The sequence below is a fragment of the Coturnix japonica genome, chromosome 2 (genome assembly GCF_054131305.1).
Source record: "Coturnix japonica strain WE chromosome 2, WE-NBRP24, whole genome shotgun sequence".
NCBI classification, from domain to species: Eukaryota; Metazoa; Chordata; class Aves; order Galliformes; family Phasianidae; genus Coturnix; species Coturnix japonica.
In genome coordinates, this window is record NC_140664.1 from 97,174,781 (window position 1) to 97,198,475 (window position 23,695).

At 38.6% G+C, this 23,695-nt stretch overlaps 1 protein-coding gene across 2 annotated transcripts; it reads left to right on the forward strand.

Annotated features, from left to right (window-relative positions):
- Positions 1–2,412: 2,412 nt before the first annotated feature.
- Positions 2,413–20,481, forward strand: LOC107309411 (thioredoxin domain-containing protein 6). Of its 2 annotated transcripts, none has more exons than XM_015854199.3 (17): positions 2,413–2,477; positions 2,790–2,878; positions 3,606–3,648; positions 3,755–3,812; positions 4,668–4,774; positions 5,834–5,905; positions 6,743–6,859; positions 7,015–7,090; positions 9,233–9,312; positions 11,439–11,531; positions 13,425–13,567; positions 14,420–14,598; positions 15,662–15,806; positions 16,471–16,578; positions 17,223–17,374; positions 19,429–19,573; positions 19,994–20,481. In XM_015854199.3, exons 3-17 carry the CDS (start codon positions 3,616–3,618, stop codon positions 20,211–20,213), a joined length of 1,728 nt encoding a protein of 575 aa, XP_015709685.1. In that variant the 5' UTR covers positions 2,413–2,477; positions 2,790–2,878; positions 3,606–3,615; the 3' UTR covers positions 20,214–20,481. The 2 variants fall into 2 exon arrangements, with proteins under 2 accessions (XP_015709685.1, XP_015709686.1); XM_015854200.3 differs by having other exon boundaries at positions 9,236–9,312.
- The last annotated feature ends 3,214 nt before the right edge of the window (positions 20,482–23,695 follow it).

Genomic DNA, 23,695 nt, shown 5'->3' on the forward strand with positions numbered 1-23,695 from the left:
TCCCCCTCTTATCAGCTCTTGTGAAGCCCCATCTGCAGTACTGCATCCAGGAATGGGTCCAGAGGAGGGCCACTAAGATGATCAGAGGGCTGGTGCACCTCTCCTATGAAGAAAGGTTAAGCTTGTTTAGCTTGGATAAGAGAAGGCTCCAGGAGACCTCATTGTGGCTTTCCAGTACTTGAAGGGTGTGTATAAACAGGAGGGACTCTATAAATCATAAGATGTTGCTTATGTTTCATACAATCAAAAGACAAGATAATCTGCAAAGGAAGAATGACAAGTACATCAGAATATTTACATATAAATGACCAAAACTACATAAAAACTTCAAAAATAGCAGCAATTAAAAATTACACTGTCAGTTATATTACATCCACAGCTATTAACATTGTCATTCACATAATTTTGAGATTCTAGGGTAATGTAGAATAAAATATCCCTGATTTTTCTTGATTCAGGTCATCAAGTCCAAAAGACAGCTACATTACTTGGAAGGATTAACGCCCATACATCAAAGATATATATATATATATATATTCCATGCAGGTATTCATAAACATCTCTTCTGTGGTTCAGACTGAGAAGTTTTGGTATTAGAAATATCCTTTAGAACATTTGTATGTTGTCTTCAGGACATTTCAGGGGACTATACCTACCAGTAACAGACACATGTCTTGCCTCTGAAAGCAAGCTTTTAATTCCATTATGCTAGTTACTATCTGTGGGTGAAACTAATATCAATTACCCCTCAAACCTTTCCAACTGTATCATACAGTAATCTTGGACTACCAGCTAAAAGATAACTGTCTGATTTTGCAGCCATCTGGTCTCTCATCTTGAGAGAAAAATGCTGATATGTTACAATTAGCTATAATACAGAATTTCTTAGATTGCTCATTTATTTTATCTTTTTTTATTGTTTATCAATTGGCCTCTACCACCTGCAGTTCTTTTATACCCACAACAGGCTGTGCACTGCAGATCTGCACATGCAACAGCATGCAGCAATTTCTTAAGTTTTGCAGCTTTCTGAATCAAAATCACTGTTTTTGATTTGAAGATATTAAAATCTTCACCCTTTTGGATGTTTTCTTTCTGTATTCCACAAGAAGATGAGAAATAAGAAACCAGAAAGCTCTTACACTGCTTTCAGATCCATAATCTACCAGTGGGTGAAGCAGAAACAAAACAGTAAACACATCCAGAGCTTTCAAACTTCATGCTCTGCTATACTGCCAAGCTAACAGTTCTGCACAAGAGCTGAGAAGGTCAGAAGTTCTCATTATGAACAATTCTAGAGGGAATCTGTGTAAAGGCAAAGGAGGAACAACAGCACAAATTCATGGAATCTAGCAAGGAAAAGGCATGGATTGAATCACTTGCAACACCATCATGCACACAGAATTTAAAGCCTGAAAAGAAACGAGATCATAAATACCTCAAGGTGATTAACATCTTCAGTGTTAGTTTAGTGTTTAGTTCAGTTCATTAGCAAGTAGTCATCACAGGCACTGTGACTGGTTTGGTTAAGCTAAGCACATCATTATTAAATTCTCTGAGACTTTTACAGATCTCTAAGCTGTAAACTAAAGAGGCATCTTTTTATTATACTTGTCCCACCAAAAGTGAAGATTTGCAATCTATTAGCAGTGTTTATTATTGAACAACACCACGTAAAATCAACAAGCTGTACAGAAACTGCATAAGCTGGCAGCTAAAACACTCTGACTGAATAAAATCTCTCCTGTGGGGAAAAACATGACACAGAACTCAGGTACAACCTTCAACCAAGGTCTGTGTAGACAATGTTATGAACATCTCCCAAGGGATAGAGAGAAGAAACAGCCATTGACTTTATTCCAAAAATAAGCTCTAACTAGTAGGGTATAATCAAGAGCATAGAAAGATAAAAACCTGGAGAAAATATTTTCCATAACCAAAGCCCTTAAATTTAATTTACCTTTCCCCATCCCACCCAACCTCCAAACAGCAATTAGTGGGCAGTACTATGTCAACATAACTGCCCATCAAAAATGTTGACAGTCATAAGAAATGAAGGATCTACTGCACAAGACCTAAGAGGAAGAGGTGCGCTGCAGATTAGCAAACAACTCAGCTCCTACTTTCATTTACTTCTTGCTTCTGAACTTTGCAAATGAGTATCAGCCTCTTCACTTGATGTGCCCTGACAGGGCCTCAAGAGGAAATTAAAAGCACTGGCATTCCATGAAGCAGGAACAACGTGCAGATCTGAGATGTGTGTAGCATAGAGATGCCTAGACCTGTGGTGGTTCTTAAACCTGTAACTCGATAAAGAATGATATGTGCCTTTTACCTTCACATTCTGCACTCTGGGGTGGGGTGGGAGGCCTCTGGGAGGCACCATCAGACAGGCAGCTGTTAGGGCCGTTACGAGGAGTTACTGGGCAGGAGGCCGTTAGGGCTGCAGTAGGGTGCTGCCAGACAGGTGGCTGCAGGTAAGGCAAAGATGTGGGTGCTCTAGGCACTGTGGGTGACAGGACACGGGCAAGGAGTTTTGCGTGGTGAGGTGTGTGTATCAAATTGCTGGTTGTTATCTGGGATCTGCTGTTACGCACAAGACCCAATGCACAGGCTGCTGTGTATGTATCTGTCCTTCTGTATGCTCAGGGACATGGCCGGATATCAGAAGTGCTTGGTAATAATAAAATCACAAAATCATTGAATCAGTAAGGTTTGGAAGACCACTAAGAAGGCATCAGTCAAGAGTTGTCTTCTGTATTGGTCTCTGTGCCTCTTTGTTCTGACAGGAGCAACTCCAGTGTGAATGACAGGACGCTTCTACCTCTGGACTCATTTGCTGGTTGAGCTGCCAAATAACAGTGCACAGATAACAGAGGTAACATTCATGGAGGCACTTCCCTTTTTCCCATGACAAAGGCTACTATCTTAACCAAGAGCTATGAAAACCTCCACTTCTACTGCTGATCTAGTGACACATCTATCGTTCAGCCAATATCCATCTGGAAAGTGAAATCAAACTTCACCTGAATATGTAATTTAATAGATAATTTTTCCACTCAGATCAAAGTTAAATGTCTATTAGATAGAGAGAGAGAGAAGGCTATGTTTTATTAATGAGGGAACGATGAACGCATCATGATTCAGTTTGGCAGTTCAGCTGTGGGACACATGAAAATCATTGCTTTACATATATCCCAGAAGACAAGGAACTTGATCTAATGGCATTTTGAGTTGAAGCTCTTTAATCATTAGTTTTCTGAAATGGTTCACTGTCACTGCAGCTGTCATCCTATCCAATGTTCTTTGGTCATTCTTATCAGAGCAATTATGAATTTGAAATATGCTTGAGGCCAAAGAATACTGAAGTTCCTAGCAGATTAAGAAGCGAACTTTTATTCAGTATCCTGTGCTATGTGGGTCCTGCTGGCAAGTCTCATGTTGCTCCACAGAATGCACTGGTATGGAGACTTCAGTGGAGTTAAGTTTTAAGGGAATCAGAATACAGTGCTATGATGAAAAAATCAGTTCTACATGTCACAAATGTGGCTCACTTTTCTTTAAAAATAGTAAATGTTCTCCATGTTTTGACGTGTTTCCTGTAGTTACAGGGATATGGCAGGCATGAAGAAAGAAATCCAGCTTCAGGTATGAATTCTAATTACTTGATCAGTTCCAGACATTAAAAGGTTTTGTTTGTTTGTTTGTTTGTTGTCCTTCAGAGATGTTAAAATGTCAATTCATTTTATTTCAGACCACAATATGCAACCAAGATGAGTGGAATGAAATGTTGAAGACAAAAGGTGTCGTAGGTACTGACTGTTACTGTTTTCTGACAGTTTCTTGTGTATTATCCCACCTATATTATGTTAATATAGTTAAATATAAATAGTGCTTATGAATAAATGCTATCTTCTGTAATAAATTAATACGTTGCAAATCATATTATCCATTACTTTATGCACTTTTATATGCTTATGTTTAGTAAGTGCCATTTCAATTATTTTTTATGATAAGTGTTAGGAAATTTCTTTTCAGGGATTTCAAGTATTTTTATGATAAGTGTTAGAACACTTCTGTGAAAGGTTTTTCCTAAAATCTCCTAAGGACTAAATTAATACCATACATAAATAAACAGCAGTTAATCAGTCAGCATTCTTCAGAATGCATCTTCTGTATTTTTCCAGTTCTCAGTGCCCTGAGTACAATAACAAAATCTCCTGGATCTCTGAGGATTTGTACTTGGATAGAGGGAACAAATCTGAAATTGGAATGTACCTACAGAAAAGCAATAATGGGAAAGGATTTGTGTGCATGAGCTTTTGTGTGGGGAAATGTAGAACAAAGATTTTGAGAAGAATGAAAAGCAACAATGGGGAGAAAAATAATAATCAGAAGAAAAAGAAATAAGAAAGAAATTTAGCTGTTTTGATTAATCATCATGAATGGTACTGCAAAGTAAACCTCTGCTGTCGAAAGTAATAGAAATAAAAGAGGAAACTGTGATGTGTCCACTCAATATATGCATGAAGTACTTACTGATTAGAAGAGGACTGGATGGTAGAGGTAACTACCTTCTCAGTCCCATTCCAACGCACTCATGTGTATGTTTAATTTTGTATGTTTCTCAATGCAGCAGTTTTTAATTTTGAAACATTTTATTTTAGTGATAGATGTGTATCAAGCTTGGTGTGGCCCTTGCAAAGCTGTGGTAAATTTATTCTCAAAACTGAAGAATGAGTTTAGTGAAGATGATGTGCTGAATTTTGCAGTGGTAAGGATGTAATTTTTTTGCAGAACTTCAAGTGTAGTTTATGTTAAATGCATCTTTCTATCTGTCTGTGTTTACAGGGTTTTCATTTAACTTCCCTTATGTCAATTGAGTCATTACAGTTTTGGTCTGGTTGCCTTTTCTTCATGGTATCTCCTTATAAGGCTTTCTTCAAAGGTAGATTAGAAATGGTATTAGGTTTGGAAAAAAACTTTCATAGAAAAAGAGTTAATATCCCCCAAATTTTCTTTTCGTTGGTAAAAGTTAATGAAATTTTTGGAAACTAGACTATGTTGGTTTGGGTTTTGTTTTTATTTATTAATTTTAAGTCTTCTCATTATTGCCACATTTCAAACTCTTACAACCTTAAAAATGTGTTACATCTTTCTCCCAAATATTTCTTTGCATTTAATTTTTAAAAGAGCGTAAGAGAGGAACTAGAACATAAATTATCAGAGAGCTATTGTACTACACTGGCCGTAGATATAAATTCTATGTCTCCTTCATATATCCTATTTATAGGAATCATATATCATATATAAAGTAGATGACATTTGTTTCGCAGATTTACTTCCTCACAAATATTGACCAAGCTTGCTTCTTCTCATGTTGCTGAAAACTTTCCATTGTTTGATCAGCATTTCAACTTTTTGCAGAAATTGTACATATGATAAACAAACACAAAAAAAGCAGTTAGTTCTGCGCAGAGGTAATATGAAGAGATTTATCGTTGAATTGACCACATCACAAAGAGATTAATAGAGTGGATATTTTCTTCTGCCAAGACTGCATGTACTGCCTCCCTGTTTCTCTATGTTTATACATGGGAAAACAGTGCTAGGGTGACATTTTTCCATGAGTAATGTAATACGAAGGGAAGCCAACCTCACATCACCAAACCAGCTCTTTCTTCATCACCCACAAGTGGCATAAAACATTACTGAGGTGATGTAACGTGTTATATGGCTGCAGTTTTTTTTCAAGCAAAAAGATTTCATGTACATATATACATATGCATAGATATAAACAACTAAGTACATAATTTTCTTCATCTGACTGTAGGCAGAAGCTGACAACATTGAGACTCTGCAACCATTTAGGAATATATGTGAACCCATATTTCTCTTTTGTGTTGTAAGTAAACTGCATCTGTTTCTATTAATGTATTGCCTATTTTTGCATTGATTTTTCAGTACATTAAAAATAAATTTAAAACTGTGTAAGTCATGTGTTTACATTCTACACTAGATAGGATTTTATTACCAGATGTTGTTTACTTCAGGCTTTTTACCATGCCTGCATCTGTGGCTCCTGAGCACATTTTTGTTATGTTTGCATGTAGCACCACCACGGCTTTGTCATAGCCACATTTTTAGTAGTTCATGACTGATAAATCAGTTTTATCCAGGGTTGCTTCATATATAGTGCCTACCTTTGGCTACTCTGGAGTGGTTATTCTGTTCTTAAAGATGTTCCAGCCTCTCTGCCAAGAACAGGGATATCTTTCACTAGATCAGGTTGACCAATGCTCTGTCCAAACTGACGTTGAAAACTTCTGTGATAGAACATCCTCAGTTTCTCTGGGAAACCTATTCTAGTGTCTTATCACCTCATCACAAGAAAGTCTCTCCTATATGCAGTTGAAATGTTCCCTCTTTCATTTTAAAAAGGCTGACCTTTATAATTGTGAGCTGGTTATTTGCATTCATTTTTGACATATTTTGGTAAGTCCAGAAACAAACATAGAATTAGACAAAAAAAGGAAAGGAAAAAGTGAAGATGAGAAAGATTCATCCTGAACAAGCAGAGGCATTAGTGTCTTTGGTATTCACCTCAATGAATGAACAAGTTGTGATATTTCTGGGTGGAAAAGAAACAAAAACCAAGCAACAAAATATAAAAGGTTCTCTAACTGAAGTGAATGTGTAAACTAAGAGACAAGAACTAAGAGTGTTATTTCCTCTTTCACAGGATGGCAAAATTATTGCAATAGTGAGAGGTGCAAACGCTCCTCTTCTAACTAAGAAAATAACAGAACTAGTACAAGAAGAGAGGGAAATCCTTGCCGGAGAGAGGGAACGTCTCAGGGTATTCACTTTATATACATATATATATATAAACATAAGTGAGCATTTTTACAACAATTTATGGATTTTTCTCAATGCCTATGATCATTTTCTGTAATTTTTTAATTTTTTTTAAATTTATTTATTTATTTTTGCTTGTTTTTACAATTACCATAGTTGGATGAAATTGTTTTTGTGGAAGAGAAATTGTCAGAAGAGTCTATTGAGGCTACTGAGGAAACTGAACCTGAGGGTAAATATTCTTGTTTTATTTTAGAAATTTATTTTAGTTCTTTGATTAAGAATTGCGCATGTTGAGCTTCAGTAGGTCTTTCTTTCATTCAGTTAATAAGATGAGAGTTTATGTTTGAAAATGTCAGACTGAGAAGTTTTCTTCTGTAAGGAATTAAGATACTGGTCTTTCATCAATAGTATTTTCAAGCCCTTTTAGGAACATTCAAGATTCAGGCTGCATGTAAGATTACTACCTGAAGGTCACTTCTACACAGTCTCTGTGTTAGCTACATACATAGGTCACTCTGAAAATGATGCTTCCTATTATTTCCATGGAAATTACAACAGATACAACGATCAAAATAGCATCATTTAATAGAGCAATCTCACCACTACAAAACATTGTCTTTCAACTTAGTCACCACCATTAGCTATGTATTTTTGCCAGTGATTAATAAGAGTCTGTATGCCATACTTACAGAAATCTGCACCAGTGCAAGCGACCCATGGTTTCACAGCTGCTGTGATGCCAGGAATATGTTGCCCACACAGATTATCTTTCACTGGCCCAAACAGACAAAAGTCAGAAGGCTCCAAATCCAGGTTGCACAGTCTGTGTGGTAGGACTCTACAGCCAAGAATGGCCATGTGCTTCACAGTCTTCAAAATGATACTGGACCTTGTATTGCAAGAGAAAGGTTGTCTTCTTCTCTGGCTTCACGCTGGAAGTTTGAGCTTTTGGTTTAGTTAGCACTGCAGAATAGCAATCAGAGTTAATGGTTTCTCCAGGTTCCAGAAAATCCAGAAGGATCACTCTTTTTGTATCCCGAAAGACAGTGCACATCACTTTACTCACTGAGGGCTGCACCTTGAGTTTATTGTTCTATGGGGAATTCACATGTCACAAATTGCCATTTGGCTTTGACTCATACGCGTCTTGTCACCAGTAATGATGCAGTCCTGGAAATTGTCACCTTCAGCCTCATATGGGTTCAATAGGTCATGACAAACTTGCATAAAATGATCTTTCTATTCCTGTGTGAGCATCTGTGGGACTCACCTGGTGCAAACTTTGTGGTATTCCAATTTTGCCACCCACGTTTCCACTGCACTGAAGCCAATATTCAGCTCCACACACAGTAGCTGGATTGTAAGACACTGATTCATGCAGATGAGCTGATTAAGACATTCTTCATTTTGTAGTGCGACATCTGTACATGGTTGTCCACAGCATGGCTTTCAGACTGCTATTATTCCTGCTGAAACACAACACCCACTGCTTCACTGTGCTAACATTCACTTTTTGGTCTCCATAAACATTTAGCAAATGTTGATGGATGCTGATGGGTACAATTTTCTTCTACACTGAGGAATTCAGTAACATGCCTTTTCTTCTTACTGTTGTAATATATTCCTTACTACATGCAGATGCCTTTAAGTGTTTTCTAGTATTGGCAACAAATAGTAGCCTTGTTTTAGAGCTGTCATTAACTGTTTCTTCAGTGTCTGAGATCTTATTGAATTACATTTTTATGCTTGCATGTAAGCTTCAGGTTCTACAAAGGTATAGTTTACATTCTCTTTTGAACACTTTAATTTAGCAGTTATGTGTATGCTACAGGTGCTGTAATAGCATGTCTGAGCAGGAACACATCTTGTGTTAATGTCAGATTGTGTTAGCAAGCAGGTGCTACTTCAGCAGTTATTTATTGCAAATGACACAGTGCAAAGGAAATAAACATCTACTAAGATAAGAAGCGTACATTTTACTGGAAATCTCTGATAGTCATAGGAGATTTTCACTACAGTATTTGTTCTTCTCACATTCTAGTCCTGCTCATAGAAAAGCTTCAAGAGAAAGCACTCATCTTAAATTGTGGATTTTGTACCACAATTAGCTGCATGTAGAACATTTCTCTACCATATGACCCAGAAACAACAGTGGTTCACCAGGAATGAATTTAGAGATGACCCAATATTGTCATAGGTTTAAGATAGGTTTTCTGTGCTGGAGTCACTTATTTCTTGGAAAAACTTCTTGATCATCTCAATACTAAAATAGGGGCATTTAAAGAGCCTCACTTGTAAGTAATAGAAAATTTATCTATTTACTTATTTTGATATACATATTCATTGCCACATGATTTTTTATGTTTTCCAGAAGAAGACATCACATACTCTGTTGGAATTATAAAACCTGATGATGTCTCGGAGGGACGTGTAGAAGAAATTAAAGAAAAGGTACACAGAACTTGAAAAGATTCATTCACTCTTTTTAGCCAGGTGGCACGATAAGATGAAAGATCAAATAGATCCTGGTTTATTTCCAGGCTTTGTAACAATGCTTTTTAGTGCACCTCTGATAAGGATAGTAATAGCAAGTTAATTTTAATCTTACATTATATAGTATTCATATTGATACCATTGCTTTAATATTTTATATCAGTAAGTCAGGTATGATATACGTATTATATACTATATATATATACACATATATGTAAAGACGGCGAGGGGCCTGTAGCAACTGTATTATGAGGAAAGTCTGAGAGAGCTGGGAGTGTTCAGTCAGGGGAAGGATGACCAGGCTGAGGGGTTCAGAAGAAGGTTGAGGCTGAAGGGGGATTTAATTACTGTTTATAAGGGCAGGAATCAAGGCAAAACAGAGTGGACTTTTTTTTGATGGCAAGTTACAATAACACAAGGGGCAATGGATGGAATCTGGAGCACAAAGAGGAACTTCTTTACTGTCAGAGTGACCGAGCACTGTAACAGGCTGCCTGGAGTGGTTGTGTTGTCTCCTTCTCTGGAGATATTCAAAGCCAGTCTGGATGCTTTCCTGTGCAATTGACTGAAGGAAGCCTACTTTAGCAGGGGAGTGAACTCAATATTCTCTAGACATCCCTTTCAGCCCCTGCAATCATGTGATTCTGTGTTTCTGTGACATGAATTTATACTGTGGAAATCACTGACGCGTGAAATCCACAAGCAGAATAGTGTCTTGCTTCTCATATTGCAACAGAAATGAAATCTAGAAGCTATGGTGGTGGAGTTAATTCTTTCAGGTACAGAAGGTGTATTTCCTGACTGCACAGTGTCTTTAAGAATTGCAGGCACACATAAAGCAGCTAATCAGCTTGTCATGGGGTAGCGTGTATATGCACTTAAATGATTTAGCATATGCTTGCAAATTGTAAGACTGATTTGCGCACACTGGTAATTACTATAATCAGACATTCAACACTAATAAGAATCTCGGTGCATCAAAGGATTCTGCATTTATTTAAGCCATCACACAAGAAAAAAGAAATTCTCTTTCCTTTCAGAATATAATGCTGTAGTAATGATCGTTTCAATTAGAGGAATATCTGACTGATATTGATACAAATGGGGAAAAAAAAGTGCTCATAGAACTATATACCAAGATAACATTTTAATTTAAAAAACTAGTATGAGAGGGTCTGTGACACAGAGGAAAGAAAATCAGTGATGCATGCCTTGTTTCTGCATGTTCTTCATCTTGACCAGAAAGGAAAGAGGCTCAATCAAAGCAGAAAACAGCTGGCAGTGTTTGAAGGCAATTTAGATGTAGCTGAGCAGCTGTTAGTTAGCTCCATCTTTACACTGCTTTATGAGATGAGTACCAATACTGTTTCCACATACAAACTTTGCAAGACAATCTGAAAACTCAGCAGCATCATTGGGGATTTTAAAGAGCAGAGTGTTGGTAGGTAGACAGATACTGGCATATGGGGCTGAATAATGCTGTCTTCGCTTAGATATGAGTATATGGTGTATATCTCTTATCAGTGACACTATGAATTTTGATACAGAGCACAGAACTGTAGAATTCAGTGCAGTAATGTTATTTAAAACAGTTAATTGTAAAATACATTTTATTTTTGATCTCTGCTGTTCCTCATGTCTACTAACCAAAAAGTTTAGCCTATTTGTATTGCAACCATTACTGACAAACACGCACTTAAATGGTAACTGTGATTATAATGAAGACTACAACCAATTTTTAGAAGTAGTTGTATGTTAATCATTTACCATAGTAAAAAAAAAAAAAAAAAAAAAAAAAAATGCTATTTGGTCTTAAAGAAAATTATTGACCACCACATGAATGAATACATTGCAGTGCATTATGCTTTTTAAAAACTTTAGCATAGTGAACATTGTTATCCTGAATGCAGTAAAGGGCTTTGAAAAGCTGTAATTTTATTTTAGGCAAACATAATGCTGTATTTGGAATATTTCAGATAATTCGAATTTAAAATAGCATCCATAATCAATCATCTCTAGGTTTACATAGGATTTCATAAGTATCTTTCATCAAATGCCACTGAGTAATGACTGAATAATTGCAGATTAGAGCCGCGGGCTTTGGCATTGCAGCATCAGAAGAGAAAATGCTGACTGAAGAGCAGATCAGAGAATTCTACTCCAAGAAAAGTGAACAGGTAGGAAAAAACAAACCCCACACACAAACCAAAACAAAAGAAAAAACCCGAACAAAAGGAATGGATAAGGTTTATCAGCATGGCTGCCTGTATTTTTAAACCTCTAGGCTGTAATTTCTCAACATGTTGAAGAACTGAATTAGTGGAGATTTAGTACATAGAAAAAAAGAGAATTTTATCCCTCTTTTTTCTTACCTACCTTTTCACAAATATAGCCCGGTAGCACTCCAACATTTCTACTAAGTTATATTAAACCCCAATTAAAAACTAAAATATTTTATTACTTCTTTCTCTTATCAGAATGTGCTTGATACTCAATCATGTCCTACGTCTTCCAGCCAGGAAATAAGAGATGGTGTCTGGATAGGGAGCTAGGAGATATGGTTTAGCGGTTTTCTGTAGGTATGGTAAAGGGAGGACAGTAGGACTAGATGATCTTGTAGGTCCTTTCCAACCTTGTGATTCTATGATTCTATGATGGCATAAATTACTTTTTCTTTCCTTCACATTTTCTTTCACTGGACAATGCTGGCAATAAGCACTGGCACAGGCAGAAAGATAAAACATCTCCAGAAAAGGTTATTTTTCTGTCCATATCCTATAATAGGGGAAATTGCAGATAGTTCAAGGAAACGATGAAATAATGTTGTTTAACATTAAATGACAACAGTTTAGCAAAGTAGCAAATGAACACTGCCATGTGTTTTGGCAGAAGTTAGCTAAAGTTAACCATACAGAGGGGTTTGTATCACACAAAAATAAACATATATATATATATATATATGTCTTAGTAAATATTTATTTCTATTTAAAATAAGGTAGTTTGGAATTACAAGCAGACAGCTAGTTTGTCAGAGGGACCAAGGTAAAAATAAAAGGTTGATATAATCCAAACAAGAAGCTGAGAAAATGTTCTTGAAGTGTTACAAATAGGTGAGAGTGAAATAAGATTCTTATTACTGAAGCCATAGGGAAAAACAGATAGTAATGATCAGATTGCTGCAGTATTGTTTAGAAAGAAAGCAACAGGGTGAGCACTTGAGGAATTATGAAGAGCTTGGCTTTGCAGCCTGGGATTCTACTTTAGACAGACAGAGGCAGTTATGAAATGCAGGTATGTGATGTCTTCAAGAGAACGGCAGCTGAATATGAGATTAGTTAGATGCAGTGGGAGACACAGGAGGAAGACAAGGAGAAAGCACACTGTTTCATATATAACAGCACTACCAGACTGTAGTAAATCCCAGTTAACATTAGAATAGTCAGGTTCACAGAAAATTGCTATGAACTATCAGAAGCAGTTCAGAGGGCTCTGTGCTTGTTGAGAAGCCTGTTACACTATTTGTCATTCTTTAAGTGTAATTCTAAGTTGAAAAACAAGTACGCTGAAGTGACAGGATAGAATATAGGCTTTGTGCTCAGTGGGAAAAATTCTTCCCAATTTAATGCTGTGCTAACCTGTTGAAGGTTCAGGGATTACCAATTATAAGAGATTTGAGATTGAACTTAATAGAATCTCAGACATAAATGGAAGAAGTTGTTCCTTTTTATTGATGAAGCCAGGAGAGTCATGTCTAGTAGTCATATCTATTTCTTCTCTTGTGAACAAGAGTACTTTTAAAGACACAACAGTATACTCACTTCATTCTATGTACTAAATGTATTTCACTCAGTGGTTCTTCTGAGGTTTCTCACCTTGTATAGTGGCTTATATGGATGTGCAGATATAAAGATAACTGAAAGAGAAAAGCAGTTTGATAGGGTTCTGAATAATCAATACGACTGCCTTTTAAGAATAGGAGTGCAGTTACTTTAAAAAAAGTTTCATTTTATTTCTGATGATAATGTCAGAGTTTGTGAGATTCATGGCAAAACAAAAACCATGTTTTTTAGCCCGATTTTGATGATTTTGTTCAATTCATGATGAGCGGACCGTGCCATATTCTGATAATCACTAAAAAAAAAGATGCGGATGCTATTCCTCTCTGGAAAGAACTAAGTGAAACTGATGAGACTGAGGCTGAAGAGACAGATGAGTAAGTAACAGTGTTAACTGGAATATGTGATTCAGTTACGGTATTCCAAAAGCATAATAAACAAAGAGTTATTTATATCCTTATGTAGGCAGGACTCAGGGAGCAGTCAGAGGTCTTTACCTGGTCTTTCTCAAGACCATCATTAAATATCCAATTATAGCTCCTTGAGGAACATAGTAACTCCATACTTCCCAGGGAAGGATAACAAATAAAGGGCAGTGATCTCTTGCTAATTCAGAACTAGACTTGAATGAGTCGTCTGTTTAAGAGGAACAGTGCTGTACTTCAAGGATGGTGTAGTCCATGCAATTCCTCTTCATACTATTTCCCCAAGACAGAGTGACTGCCAGCACTATAAACGGATTGTTGCAGTTTTCTCCATGTTTATTCTTATGTATGCCAGGAAGCTGTAGAAAAGGCTCAAGTAACATCTAGGGAAAACCAAAGCATGCTGTGGTCCCTGGGATCTCTATGTAAAAGCCAGCAAACAAGTGGGAGGGGCTGCAGGTTGGTTTGGGGTTTTTTGGCTGGTTTTGTTTTGTTTTTGTTTGTTTGTTTGTTTTTGTCTTATTTTGTTCTGACACAGATATGTGAGTAGACTGCAAGGATTTGCTGCTCACAGTCATGACATCTTGGAATGTCTGTTTTGCTCTTACGTCAAGTGTTTAGTGAAGAATATTTAACAGGATGTTAGTTGCATTCACAGCACAAGACAAGAGAGTGTTCACAAAAATACAGATACTGGATTGAGCATTACATTTAGATTTGCAGAAAGCAGCATTTTTAAATCTTTGTTCAGAAAAATAACTTACTGTAATCTGACTAAAAGATGGTATAACTGTTTCTTCCTAGGCCGCAAGAAACTGAAGAAAATGAGAGTATATCAAATATATGTGATGTGCCAGACAGTTTAGAAGATGCTAGCAGGCAACTTGGCTTCTTTTTCCCAAATTTTGATAGAAAGCACACAGAACAAAAATTTGAAAAGACACTGGCCTTAATTAGACCTTGTGTCCTAAGGGAAAGACGGGGTAAGTTTGAATAACTATATTTTCCATCCAGGGCAAATAAAAAGTCTCATACTTTGCATTTCAAGAATTCTGATAATGGAAAAGAGTTAGATCATCTTTTCTGCTCGGCATTAAGTTGTCAGTAATCTTTATCAGGAAAAAGTTCCACGGCTAATTTGTTTGATATATTTAGAATATAAATGTCAAAAACAATTTTGTTCCTTTGTTTGATATTTTAAGGCTATCTTTATAATGTTTATAGAAAATGTCTCAGAGAAGCTGGGACTTCTTAGGACACAAAGTGTACTCTCTCTCTCTCTATATAAAATGTCATACTTCCCACCAACATAGTAGCTGATACTGTCCCTGACAGGCACGTTCAGGGTAAATCAACGGCAAGTGTGAAAAAGACCTGATTCAGGATGCTCTGTGTTGCTTAATACACCGCTGCACACAAATAAGTTTATACAGACAAGGTGTTTACAGATTCTATCAGAAAATCTACTCCATTAATATTAAACCCCATCCAAACAAATTTCTTCTTATGTATATTTACATTTCTTGCTAGATCATAGTTAGCTCTCTTATTTAAATTCAGGAATTTCTGCACTGGAATTGGCATAAACATAAAGATTTGTAAAACTAGAATTTTGAACTTTCCATGTATTTGTTTTCTTGATTACTGTCCAATATTTTGCTAGGAAGAACCATTTGCCAGTCCTGTAAATAGAGAGTTATAATTTTGACTTGTGCCTGAAATTTATACATATGTTCTTGCAAGACTTGGTTAAACGAAAATCTATCTATACAAATCTCCACGTCTTCCTTCATTTATTGCAATGCATATCAAATTTCTCAGCCAGGAATTCCTACTGAGATTTCTGAAGTGAGAGAAAACCTTAAGAGAGTGAGCATCAACTTTATGAGCATCTAGGCAGCTACCAAAAACATCTAGCAGTTGCTTTAAATTAGCTTTCTGTTTCTCTTATTAGCATTATTATTATTGAAGTCCATGCCATTTCTTCACAAGTGTACGAATTGATGAGTGGATAGTGATTTAGCATTATTTCAATAATTTAAACAGATTCCATTTTGCAAAGCATAAAGGATGATGGCTTCGAGGTAGCAATGCAGAAGGAAATAACTCTAACTGAAGAACAAGCACGTGAATTTTATAAAGAACATGAAAATGAAGACTATTTCCCAGCCTTGTTAGAGCAAATGACCAGGTAAGGTGAAAAGTGAGAACGTGGATTTATAATCGAGAGTGATGTTTTCACAACAAAGAATTGAACTGAATATTTTATGGCTACCAGGTACCATAATATCTGAGAGTTTGATAAAATTCAAAACAGAATCAGACAATTGCAGATAATGAGATAATTACTAAGTAAAAATATCAGATTTTTAAAAATTACCAGCAACTTCATAACTACAGGATGTCAGTCAGTTCCATTGTTTTGAATGAAAACATTTGAGCTGTGCTCTGAGAAGCTGCATTTAGACTGACTATAGGAGAAATCTTTATTCAGACTATGTTCTGGACTTCTTGGAGAGGAAAAAAAAAAATCATATTTGGATAGTGTTTCCCAAAGAAGTTGTAACATGGCTGGGACGCATACAAAATCTGAAGAGCTGAACAGCATTTCTGTGTCTAATAATAAAGATATAGCCCAATCCCTGCCATTTTGGTAACAGTAACTTTAAAATTTAAATTAATTTAAGCTCCATGAGGTTTTATCAGAGTGTGGCTGTTTGAAAAGAGACTGGTTTAAAAGTCCTTCAGTAGTAGGCTTTGTTTGCCCGGCCTCAACCACATGTGATCAAATTCTTTTTGCCAGTTACAGAGAGTTTAATTTTCAGTGTTTCTGATGCTGGTTTTCTATTCTACAGTGGTCCAACGCTTGTACTTGCTCTAACACGACAAAATGCTGTATCACACTGGAGAGATTTATTAGGCCCAAAGATTATTGAAGAGGCAAAGAAGACAAATCCTAACAGGTAGTACATAAAACAATAAACTGCCACCCTCTGCTTCTAGTTTACCTTCTTATTCTTCATCTTAATGAACAGCACATTCCAACTGGTGTAACTATAGTGCCATCATCTGGAAGCTGATGTATATTTCTGCAGCTTGTTAAAGTTTTCTTGGATGAAAGGTGTTTCAGCTGCAGCACTTTTAGTATTGAACTTTTGTTGGTTTTGTTTGAAATAGCTCCATTAATTTTTAAACCTATTTCCATAGATTACAGAAAACTTTTCATTGGTGGATTGTGTTATTTGTGACTGAGTTCCTTTCATGTATTTTATGAATTAACACCTTGTTTTCTCACCTCCTTGCAGTATTGTTCTAATAAGCTGCTGTGATATCACCTTACTTCTTGTTAACAAGTGCTATTTCATTAAGCAAAACCCGGTGTTGTCTTGCAAATATAACAAGATGACAGTTAGGAAAATGATCATATTTCATGTGGTTAATTAAAAGTTTGATTGCTCTTTCTGTAGGCATATTCTTACACCTTCAGAGAGATCACAGAGCACTTAATTTGCCAGATCAAGTTCAATACATTAGGTTAAGGTTAGTCACAGTTAAAGCTCAAGGTAACTATTCCCTTGAATAACTTCACCGTTTTAATGACTCTTAGTTTACGCGCAAAGTATACAGTCGACAACATAGATATTAATCAGCTGCATGGCAGTTCTTCAGTTGATGATGCTCAAAAGGAACTGGAGTTCTTCTTCCCTCAGGAGCAAACTTTTGCATTGATCAAACCTGATGCTGCTAAAAATCACAAAGGTAAGGGATCTAGAAAGCACAGGCTGTATTTTCAGATGTTATTTCTGCAAAATATTAACAATGTACACTGCAGTAAATCATGCCAGATGCATTATATTTATCCTGTGAAATGCTTTTACCATGCAGATAACTGCTTTTACAGGGCTTGCCTAGTTCATATCAAGGTCTCAAATGTGGCATTTCATTTATTAAATAGCCTACAGCTCTTTCTTCACAAGAACAGTAGTGAACTTCAGTGAGAGAATTCTTAGCTAAGTTAAACAGTTTAAAAGCCAGGCATATGTCCAAACTATCTGTCCAGTTTTCTTTTAAGGACAGAGAGGCTTTTGTAAGTCATGCTACTGATTTCAGACAGTTTTCCCTACTGACCCAAAATGAGCCACTGCTGAGTCAGTTTCATTCCTGTACAATCATAATATCATAGAACCAAGGAATCATAGGGGTTGGAAGGGACCTCTGGAGATCATCTAATCCAATGCCCTGGTGAAGCAGGTTCCCAACAGTAGGTTTTGCAGAAAAGCATCCAGGCAGGTTTTGAATATCTCCAGAGAAGGATATTCCTCAGCCTCTCTGGACAACCTGTTCCAGTGCTCTGTAACCCTCACAGAAAACATATTCTTCCTTGTTTTCATATGAAACTTCCTGTTTTCAAGTTCATCAACACCCTGCTGGTTCAGAGCCAACCTGCTGCCCACTAGAATACCCAGGTCCTTCTCTGCAGAACTCCTTTTCAGCAGGTCAGCCCCTAACCGGTACTGATGCACATAGTTATTCCTCCCCGGGTGTATGACTCAGGACTTGCTGTTGTTGAATCTCATCAGGTTCCTCTCTGCCCAAGTCTCCAGACTGTCCAGGTCTCACTGAATGACAGCACAGTCTTCTGGGGTGTGATCCACTCCTCACAGCTTTGTATCAACAGCAAACTCGCTGAGGATGCATTCTATCCCTATATCCAGAAGCAGATGTTGCACAAGATTGGACTCCATACTAGTTCGTGGGGAACACCGCAGGACTCCAACTAAACTCTGTGCCAATGATCACAACTCTCTGAGCTATACCAGTCAGCCAGTTCTCACCCCATCTCACTGTCCTCTTGTCATTGAAGGCATTCAGTAACCCACATTTTCCCTAGTCTTACTTGTACTACTGACATAATTAAAGAATCCTTTCTTGTTGTCCTTGAGCTCCCTCACCAGATTTAATTCCAAGTGGGCCTTAGCCTTCTTTGTGGCATCTTTGCATGGTCCGACAGCATTTCTATATTCCTCCCAAGTAGCCAGACCCTTTGTCTACATTTCATAGACTTCCTTCTTTTGAGTTTTTTCATAAACTTCTTTTTCATCCATGTAGGTCTCCTGTCACCTTTGCCTGATTTCTTACTCTTAGGGATACACTAATCTTGAGCTTGGAATAAAGGGGTGCTTGAATGTCAACCAACAATTTCAGACCCCTTGCCTTCCAATACTCTGACCCATAGGATACCTCCAAGTAGGTCCTTGAAGAGGTAACAGTTGACTCTCCTGACATTCAGGGTTGCAATTCTACTTAATGTTTTCGTTGTTCTGTCCATGGATTAACATGCCAACAGACACAGAGAACGAGGAGGAAAGGTCCAAGTAAAAAGAACACCGTTTATCTGCAATTGGTTTTGTTGGTCTTTCTTCCCCTCCTGTACCAATCTAGATTTATTTAATTAATGTGCGCTGTAGCATTACAGCTACCTTCCACATTCTGTCAAGTGTCAGGAATAGTGATGAATGCTACTACTATAATTAGCAACAATACACGTTTGTCACCTGCATAGAGAGAGTTCAATTCTATGACAGCAGTTTATCATATATTAGAGAAATGTTAAAGTGCTTGTAATGTTGTTGGCTATTGCTTGACATTGTAAGTAAAATTTTAATAGATCCTGGTGGTTTGTGTTATTTTAAAGAGTATATGCGATGTTTTCAGAGACTTTTAAAGAGTTTCTTTGCCTCCATTTTGTTCTTTTTCATTTGAGCTAACACCTTTAAACAAGAAAGAGTGAATTTACTTGTTAATTCTTCCAGATGAAATTATGCAAAAAGTTAAAGATGCCGGATTTACTATCTCAAAAATTAAAGAAGCACCTTTAACCCGTGAAATGGCTGCAGAGTTTTATAAGGATCACAAAGGAAAACCCTTTTTCGATGACCTAGTGTCATGTATGACTGAGTAAGTAACTAGCTAGAAAGTACTGAGTTATGTAAACTGTGCATCACATCTTTGAGTGTACAGAAACATGCAATTCCTTACATGGGCTGAGGATTTTATACTCTGTTACGTTCTCTGGCAACTTCAATCCATTTTTCAGTGTTTTATGATTACTATTTAGCATGACGCGCCCCTACTTAAAATGAAAAATTACAGTTCTTTCAGAAATTATGGACAGTAATTATTATTTTGGATTTGTTTCTCAAATAACTCATTTCATGCAAGTAAAATATTTTTATCATAGTATCTTCACATAGCTGTTGATAAAAGTGTTTGTTGTCCCACTTCAGAAATTTTTGAGTGAGTGTTTTTAGGAAAAGAAGTCCAAATCCAAAAAGCTGATTGTCTTAAATTTGTGGTTTCCATATATTGATTTTACAGTGGCCCATCGGTGGTTATGGTCTTAACAAAGGAAAATGCTGTCGAAGAATGGAGGAAACTAATGGGTCCAACAGATCCAGAAGAGGCAAAAGAGAACTGTCCTGAATCAATTCGAGCTCAGTTTGCACAAAATATTTTGTCTAATGCTGTTCATGGATCATCTAATAGAGAACATGCACTGGAAAGCATTGAGTATGTTTTTGGTGAGCTTGGTATTTAGAAATTTATAGTCAAGTCATTAGAAACATTTGTCTACCAAGCCACCTATATTTAACCTTATATGTCTGTACACATACCTATTTTCCTCAACGTTCCATCCATTTTTTGTTATGAGCCAGTTTCTATGTGACAAAGAATATCTGTGTAACAAGTAATAAGTACTAGAAAATTGATGTTAGTAGTGATTTATTCGTGTATGCTTAATATATAGTTTTTATTTGTTTGTTCGTTTGTTTTTATCACTTAACAAATGCATGCTTTTCAAATAGCCCAAGAGTCTGATGTGTTTTGTGTCTAATTATCTTAAAAACAGGGTCAAGGATTGTCCTTAAAACACTGTTAGTGATACACCTCCTTTAAACACTTCAACCAAACTTAACTGGCTTGCAAAGCTTTACATTTGTAGCGCTGAAGAGTTCTTTGCCTTGAATTTGACCAGAAACATGAATGACTGACACAGAACAATGGTTAAACTGGTTGGAAGGACCTCTGTATACCATCTAGCCCAGTCTCCTGCTTTACATGGACCTACTGCAAACAGTCAATCAGGACTGCAGTGGCTTTTCTTGATCATGTCATGAAATCCATCCTCGTTTCACTGCATTCAAATAACAGATTACCATGCCATGTCAAATTCCAAGTAAAACACTTTTCCTAACATCCAAGCAGAACCTGCCAAGCCTTCATTTGCGACTATTGCCTTGGGCTGTATCTCCTTACCTACTGAATATTTCTGTTGATAGTAATCCCCACCAGCAATGAACCTGCCCCTCATTGCTGGGCTCTCTGCTGGATCTATGCTAGTTTCTCAGTAGCCATTCTGAAGTGAGAGGCCTCAAAGTTGGGCACAGAAATCCAGGGGTAGCCTCACCAGCACCAAGGAGTCAAACATGTTCTATGAAAAAAAGAGTACAAATATTTAATTCCTGCAGATTCCAGATGAATTATTCTTTTATGTCCCTATTTTCTTTAAAGAATGACCAGCTAGGTCCAGACAGGACTGATAAACAGGAGGAAAATCAGCTTCTTACATGTGTACATAATGATAAGACAAGGAGGAATGTTTAAAAACTAAAAGAGGGGAAACTGAGTTAGATGTCAGGGGAAATTCAGTGCCAGTGTTGTGAGGTGCTGGCACAGGCTTCCCATAGAAGCTGTGGATGCTTCATCCCCGGACGTGTTCAAGGTCAGGTTGGATGGAGCCCTGGGCAGCCTGATCTACTTTTTGATTTAGTGTTTGACAACACTCACCATTACAGTTCGGCCCAGTTCCATGACAGGTTGCTATGGGACCCATTCTATCCAGTGCCCGGATGCTGAGGCATCTCCTCACCAGAATAAAAACACTGCAGGCTGACTTGGTAGCTGTAACACAGTTACTGATGGGATCATTCCTCGGTTTTACCACCAAGCAAAGTGTGTTTCACTCTCCAATGAAACGTCCATGGAAAGCTGAGAAGGGCTTCTGAAACAGTAGCTTCTGAAACAACCACCATCTGTGGCAACAGAATGAGAACACTCCCATACAAAGTCTACCTGGGTACACAGCAGATGGAATCAAAAAGACAAAGACTTAAAGAGAATATTTAATTTCTTCATGCCTGGTAGGCCTAAAAATTACAAAGAAAAAGAAAAAGCAACCAACAAAAGCCCTCACCTTTTATCTCAAAAGTTTTAATCTATTTAATCTTTGTAGCCTGCCTGAATGCCACAGGAAATTTGGGTTTTTCAGTCATGGGGTCATTCACTCAGCACCCAGTCTAATGGCAGCAAGTGGGTGTCACTTGTCTCTAAGAGGGAAAGGGATCCTACTCCAAGAGCCAGAAGGGCTCACTAAGAGGGTTTTAAGCTAGGTTGGAATGGGACACCCGGGGCAGACCGACAAGTGCCGAAAACGACACGAGGCGCTTTCTGGCTTTACTTTGACATTTTATTGTTCAGTTTTCTTTGCTTGTCGTCTTCGCCTGGTTCCTCGTCGCGCCTCTCTGCAGTCCTGACGGAGCACGTGGCACAGCCCTTCCCTCTTGGCGTCCGATGCATCTTCCGCTTCCCCCGGGCCACAGCTGCTTCTGTTGCTTCTGTGGCACCGCCTGGAGGCCGCAGGGAGCGCGGGGCCTTTCTCCATCTTCCTGCTGTTGGCAGCGGCTCCTCAGAGCCCGCCGGTCCCGGCCCTGCCCTCTTGCTCGGGGCTCTCTCTGAGGCCGCACGGAGGTCGCTCGCGGCCGCCCGCCGCACTCCTCCCGTTGTCCTGGCGCAGCGGCTCGGGACGCCGATGCCGGTGCCGGTCCTTCCCTTCTCCTCAGAGTTAGGGAAAGAAGAGGGGAGGGGTCTCGGGGCAGGAAGGGGAGGGGGGCAGGGAGCAGCAGCGGGGGCTCTCGGGCGGATGGTGGCTCCTCAACGCCCAGATGAAAAGCGAGAGCCCCTGGAGCGCCGTTCCTGGATGCGGCGACGTCGACGGGCGATCATGATGTTATAGTGGATGCCCAGCCGTGATGGAGATGGATCCACCTCCATCGGTTCTTCCTCAGGAGGCAGGTCCACCTCCATCGGCTCCACGCCGACGTCGCCATCATTGGAGTCAATCTCCATGGGCTCCGGCTTGCTGCTGCTCTCCTGCAGGCGACGCCTCTTCACTGGAGGAGGATCCATTGTCCTCCTCCACAGCTCTCGCCAACACGGGAAGGGAATTCAGAAGTTGCTCCTGTCAGAGGGCACTCTGGCTCTGAAGGCGCAGGTCGAAGACAGTTCTGGGCTCTGGGTCCCCGTATTTATAGGGGTCCAGGAGGGAGGTGGCTCATGAGATCACAGAACTGTGGCACAGTGACCTCACAAATGTCCCATGACAACCAAACATCCCGCTGGATGGGGGGTGGGGCGACCGTGGCCCCAGCGTTGCCCTGGTGCCGCTCATGGGATTCCACAGGCCTCTGTGACATTTCATCCATGGCTCCAATAAAGATATGAACGTTCTATTAAATAACAGTGTGCTCACATGAAGCTAAACTGGGAGGAGCGTTGACTCCCTGGTATGGGGCAGCCCTGTGTCTTTGCACAGATCTGATGGATGAGGGGCTGGAGAGAAGTGCTGCGGAAAGGGATCTGCGGGTTCTGGTTGGCGGCACATTGAATCTGAGCAGGCTCTCAGCCCCACCACATCTGGGGCCTCCAGCTCCTTGCAGTCCCCTCCAGTGCCCCTCCCATGAGCAGGATTGTGTAAGGCACAACACCACGTTCAGGATGAACGCAGAAAAGCAGGAAACTCATCAGCCATGAGGACAACAGAAACCTTTGTGTCTGAGAACGCTTCAAGTAACAGCCTCAGATGCTCACACTTGCCTTGTGTCTGCCAAAGTTTATTTGAGGCATCTCCTCACCAGAATAAAAACACTGCAGGCTGACTTGGTAGCTGTAACACAGTTACTGATGGGATCATTCCTCGGTTTTACCACCAAGCAAAGTGTGTTTCACTCTCCAATGAAACGT

Coding starts and splice junctions, on each gene's coding strand:
- LOC107309411 (XM_015854199.3), top strand. CDS start 3,616: ATGGCAGGCATGAAGAAAGAAATCCAGCTTCAG. Junction 6,860..7,014: donor GAGAGAGGGAACGTCTCAGG/GTATTCACTTTA, acceptor CAATTACCATAG/TTGGATGAAATTGTTTTTGT. Junction 11,532..13,424: donor ACTCCAAGAAAAGTGAACAG/GTAGGAAAAAAC, acceptor CATGTTTTTTAG/CCCGATTTTGATGATTTTGT.